The 5,582-nt window shown below is 37.8% G+C and overlaps 1 protein-coding gene across 1 annotated transcript; it reads right to left on the bottom strand.

The window, feature by feature from the left end:
* Window positions 1-1,793: 1,793 nt before the first annotated feature.
* Window positions 1,794-5,560, bottom strand: bsx (brain-specific homeobox). Its single transcript, XM_024261677.2, has 3 exons — window positions 4,472-5,560; window positions 4,169-4,359; window positions 1,794-3,754 (listed from the first exon to the last, which is right to left on the bottom strand). The coding sequence occupies exons 1-3, from the start codon at window positions 4,710-4,712 to the stop codon at window positions 3,521-3,523; spliced, it is 666 nt and encodes a 221-aa protein (XP_024117445.1). The 5' UTR covers window positions 4,713-5,560; the 3' UTR covers window positions 1,794-3,520.
* Window positions 5,561-5,582: the final 22 nt, after the last annotated feature.

The raw sequence follows: 5,582 nt of genomic DNA, 5'->3' as shown, positions 1-5,582 counted from the left end.
GGCAAATGAGAACAGTAGTGGGAGTGGAAGAACATGACAAATGAAACGCTCAAAGGTTTTAGTATTGTGTTATTATTAAGACTAAGGGGCCATTAGTACTACTGCTTAGAGAAGCTAATATTAATGATTTCTTTATCTTTGTCAATAATGAGACTAATATGGACTTAAAAATAAGGGTTACAATTGGAGGGGTAGCTGCCCCCCCTAACCCCCCTGTAGCTCTGCCCCTGACCTCACAATATATTTAAAGTTTTTTATTTAATTTATTTAACCTTTATTTTACCAGGAGTCCCATTGAGATTTGATCTCTTTTTCCAAGGGACACCTGACTAAAATACAAGCTAAACTCCAACTGAGCCAAAAACACCCTAGTAGATTCCAAATTAGACAAAAAAGCTAGCATGTTGCTTAAATACTAGTTAACAAAATTAGTCAAAGACGTTAGACTGCTGCTAAAACAGAGGTAAACTCTAAATTAGCCTATAAAAACCTTAGTGGATAACAAATTAGTCAAAAGCGTTAGCATGTTGCTAAAATATTAGCTAGACTCCAGATTAACATAAAAAAACCTCATTAGATGTCAAATTAGCTACAAAAAACAAAGCTAGCACATTGCTTAATGCTAGCTAAACTCCAAAATAGCCCAAAATCCCAAGAAAACTAAATTAGTGAAAAACATTAGCCTGTTTCTAAAATAGAAGCTAAACTCTAAATTAGCCTAAAAACCCCATTGGATAACAAACTAACTGAAACATTAGCATGCTGCTGAAATATTAAGTAAACTCTATTTTTTTATTTAAATTACCATAAAAGATTAAAACACAGCCTGTGAATATAATTAAAAGCTTGTTGCTAATCTACCTAAAATATGAAGACTTTTTTACTATTTCCTATTGGGCATATTTTGCTAATTTTTTCAAAATTTTAAAGTTTATAAATATCCAAAATACAGTAATGCTGAACAAGCTGAAAGTGTTGATACTAAGATTGCTGAAATTGCTGAAAGTGTGAGTTTTTACATGCTGAAAAACACACGGAGAGGAGCAGGAGAATTCACACAATCATGCGTTTTTCTGTTTATAGTTTCTGGAATCTCAATCCACTGCTTCTTACCGTCTTACCCCAATGTTCCTATGATTTAGTAGCCTATTATTTTCTCAAATTTTATTGTAATTTATTGAATTTATTTTGTTGATGCATGGGTGAGTTCCTAAACTGCATGTGTGCTTATTAACGGACAATTAAGCCATTCTATTTTATTTAATTTTTCTATCATCTCTATTATCGTCTCATGGGAATATTTCGAGGCACAAACATCAAGCACTCAACTTTGTATTAATTGTTGACTGGCATTTTCCAATGCTATATAAATGCATGCAAGTTATCATTCAAAACTCAAATGGAAAAAAGGGAAAACAAAAACTTTATGACCTTCTAAATCTTGTGATATAGCTTCTTCTAAAATCTCTAAAATGTGTATTACAAGAGTAACAAAAACCTCCAGACAATTCAAAAATAATTTAACTTTAATTCAAATATGCTTAAAGAATCCAGGTGGTTTTCTATGAAATGTCAGGAGTTTTATAAAAATATTTTTTCATAATGCATCCTATTGCTCTAAATCTTACAGAATTCTCTACATATAATTTTATTTAAAGTTTCTATAGAATTTTGTATAAATCCATTGCGAGGGGAAAGGGAATTTAAATTTCTATAGTAATTTTAGTCTTTGTTTTTTAATGAATGAAGCCTACGAGATTTGTAATGCTGAAAAAAAACCACAGTCACATAAATGAAGATAGACATTTTATTAAAACAAATGACAAATCAAGATAAAAATTGGTTAAGATACTTAATTAGTTTGCATGATATACTAGAACCAGACACTATGTTACAAATCTTTAACATCCCTTTAACACGTTTCATTGGTCAAGAAATCGTATCAACACTTGATCATTTTCTCGTCACTCCTCGGTATAGAGCAAACACCACAGAGCTTGTTAACAGAATTTACAAAAAAGTTAACGAGACTTTTTGTGTTGGGAGTGCTGACTGTTTTCATTATAGAAACCCTCAAATGACTGTATAAACCGGGATCCACTTCCTCATTACATGACTTCAATTAACATCCAACATAATTTAAAGTCCCATAAAGGACTCAAACCAAGAAAATTACAAAATAAAGCTTTAAGTCTATTTACAGTTTTTGTGGGGCTTCATTAATAGAAAATTGTTCATGACTAAACAGCTGTGAGAAGCAAACGTTGTCATATTTTTTCTCTAAGAAGCCTTGCAAATACAGAAACTCGTGTTCACACACCTTACTGAAGTATTAATTACATGGTTTCAAATGTTACTTTTGTTTTTGCATGTAGGCTGTAGCATGGCTTTAGAGAGAAATTAAACATTTTCTACTCAAACATGCCGAAACTAAATAGATGCATATATTGCACTTGAAGCGTTCAGTGTCTTAAAGCTTGAGGAAGCGTTATAAGGTCAAATATGTTGCTTGTAACTGTACAGCTTTTATTTCAGTCTTAAGAATATAACTTATTTTTTTTCCTTTTGTGGGCACACCATGATAACAAACAGTTTTATCCTTACTTTTTTCATTTTTTTTAAACAAACAAGCCTTTACCAAAGATAAACAACTGTATTTGATCGTTTCTTTTGCTGAACATTTGAGAGTTTGAATATTTGGATTTTAAACGGATCATATTTGGCCTGAAAAAGTGAGGCCCAGTTTCAAAAAGCGTCTGTCCAACCAGTCAACGACTGAATTTTGCATTAATTTACAGAGCATGTGTAAATAAGACAAATAAATACTACAAATGATAATAAAATTGAAAAAAAGACATAATAAATAAAAATAATATGATACGCACATTTTAATTAATAATTATTATGTATTTGTTTTTTTAATTCTTAAAAAAATATTAATTAAAGTTAAATTCTTTAAAATGTAAATTTCAGATGCCAAAGACTCAAAACACTTTTTAAACATGTGAGCGCTGCAGACGGCGGAAAAAACTCCTGTTCGTTTTTGCGCAAAGAACTAAAAAGGAGCAGAAAATCATGCGCTCGAGCTGAACGGAAACTGGGCAAAAATTGCAATTAGAGTTCCTATCTGAGCCTCACTTTTTCACATTTATGAACCGTTTTAATAGCATTTGCAAAAACAAACATATTAAAGTTAATAAATATGAGCGTAAAATTTCCAGTTTATCCAAAAATATTCAAACGTAGCAAATTATAGTAAAATCAAATAATGTAAATTTTACCGTGATCAATTTGGAAGGAAAACAAAATTATATGCAGAGAAATTTGGGTTTTGGAAAAGTTTGATGTTATTCGCGCGCTGAAAGACGCACATTTATGGATCATCTTTACGCACAGCCTCTTCCGTCCTCAGCAAAGAAGTAATAGTCATTTGAACTATTTACTCTCACTACCTTTTGAAAGGGAAAATTGCCATATGTGTTGAAGAAAAACAAATAACAGACAGCAGCTCAGCCGCCTGCTATAGTAGATGATCCGGGGAGCAAACGTCGTCCTCGATGTCCACGTCTTCATCGTTCTCGTCCCGCATGTAGGAGTCCGGCTCCAGGCCGTGCGGGAGCTGCTCGCCGGTCCTGTCGGGCTCTCCGCAGCTCTCCGCCGCGCGCTCCGCGTCCCCGGGGGTCTTCCGGTCGTCCTGCGCTTTCCTCAGCTGCTTCTTGTGCTTCATCCGTCTGTTCTGGAACCACGTTTTTACCTGAGCGGTGAAGAGAAAAGGAGAAAACAGGACTTGTAACAAATATTGGATTTTTTTTCCCCAAGCCGCTACAAAAAGCAGAAACTCGTTTCTATAATCAGGCCTGTTACCGTAAATGTGTTTTAACAGTTTAAAATGTAATACATTTTGATAAAATTAGTCTAAAAGCAAATTAAAACAATGAATAAAAAAGTAAAAAACGAAAAATGTCCACTAAATTGATTGGCCTACATTGGATTTTTTTCCACTCAATTAAATTTTATTCCAATATTTATCAGTCTTATAATTTTCCACATATTTCTGATAAAAAAAACACAATTTTTGCCTGTATTTGCTCCCTAAAAACTGCAAAAGAAGCCCGTGACGCTGCGGATGCGGGCCCTGCGGGCGCACCAGCGGGCCCTGCGGGCGCACCTGCGTCTCGGACAGGCTGAGCGCCGTGGCCAGCTCCACCCTCTCCGGCGTGGACAGATACCGCTGGATCTCGAAGCGCTTCTCCAGGCCGGAGAGCTGCGAGTCGGAGAACACTGTCCGAGCCTTCCTGCGTCTGCAGTGTTTCCCCGGCAGGTCTGCGTGGTGCTGGAAGAGAGCGGGCATCTGCATTCCTGCAGACAAACACAGTTTCCTCATTATTAACTCAAACTCAATCATGATGGATTTTCTCAAGCATCTATGGCACAATTTTTCCTCCTCGTGGACGCGCATTTCCGTGCTCACCTGATGTAAAAAAATACTGGTGATGCTCAGACTTGTGCAGGGGATGCGGGTGAGCGGCCAGGATCGGGGTCGGCATCAGGGGGTATCCGTACTCCAGAACGGGCATCCGGGAAGCCAGAGAGGCGCAAAAGGGCGACGGCATCACGTCTCTGAGCGGCTTGGGTTTGTGCAACAAAATATCCTCAATGAAGAACGACGTTGACCTGTGCGTGCTCGCCGCCGGAGGGTAGTTCATACTCATGTTTGTCAGGTTTGTTTTACTTGGTTTCTGTCGATGCGTTTCTGTCTTTCACGTGCATGAATGCGCGCCTGCTCCGTCCGGTACTCCCAGGTCGGCCGGACGCGGTCCCCTCGGTAGAATTAGTGAATGACACAACCTCCCGTGTAACATGGATTTCGGTGGGAGAGCATATTTTCAACAAGTAGGTTTTTATTCATTGATAGTGGCGGACTGAATCAGTTAATTTCCCGTCAGCCAATTGCGGTTCTGGACGCGCAGGAGGGATCTGTGAGAGCTTGCTTGCTGCGCTCTGATTGGTCCGGGCGCGTTCAAAGCCGGTGGAAAACGTAAAGTGATTTCAGATAAACGGCGCACCTGTGACCACACTGTCTGTCATTTGATAATCCAGAGGAGAATCTCCTTGCTTCAGTGGTTTTACCTCCATGGAAAAAAAGATTTTCAATCTTTTATGTTTTTTTTTTTTAAAGTTGAGGCCAGTTTTATTGGATTTCCACAAAACGGCTTCTCGCATAATTTATAATATTTTAATCAAGTGATGCAGCCTGTGCCGCGGGAGAGTTGGGGTTACAACAGGCCTGCCAGTCATTTGGTCCAAATTAGGCGTAATTGTCAGTAATAAAATCCGCCAGAGTCCGAGTGGCGCTCTTCTGCCCATTTAGGAGGAGGCAGCATCATAATGAGCTGCTATGATGCTGTCATCACATCTTCAATCAGCCTGCTTGAAGTCAAAGTGTCTGAATGTAAACAGAATTCAGCCGGCAATACTATTAGGCAATTAAGTGAAATGTTAGAGCGGAAGGAGTCATCTGCGGCCGTAAGCGCGCGCTCTTCTGCTTTCCAACATTAACGGACGCAAAAAAAAAAAAAAAA

This window comes from Oryzias melastigma, linkage group LG14, assembly GCF_002922805.2.
Source record: "Oryzias melastigma strain HK-1 linkage group LG14, ASM292280v2, whole genome shotgun sequence".
Lineage (NCBI taxonomy): Eukaryota > Metazoa > Chordata > Actinopteri > Beloniformes > Adrianichthyidae > Oryzias > Oryzias melastigma.
Note: the sequence above shows the minus strand (reverse complement) of the source record. Positions and strands in the feature narration are given on the sequence as shown.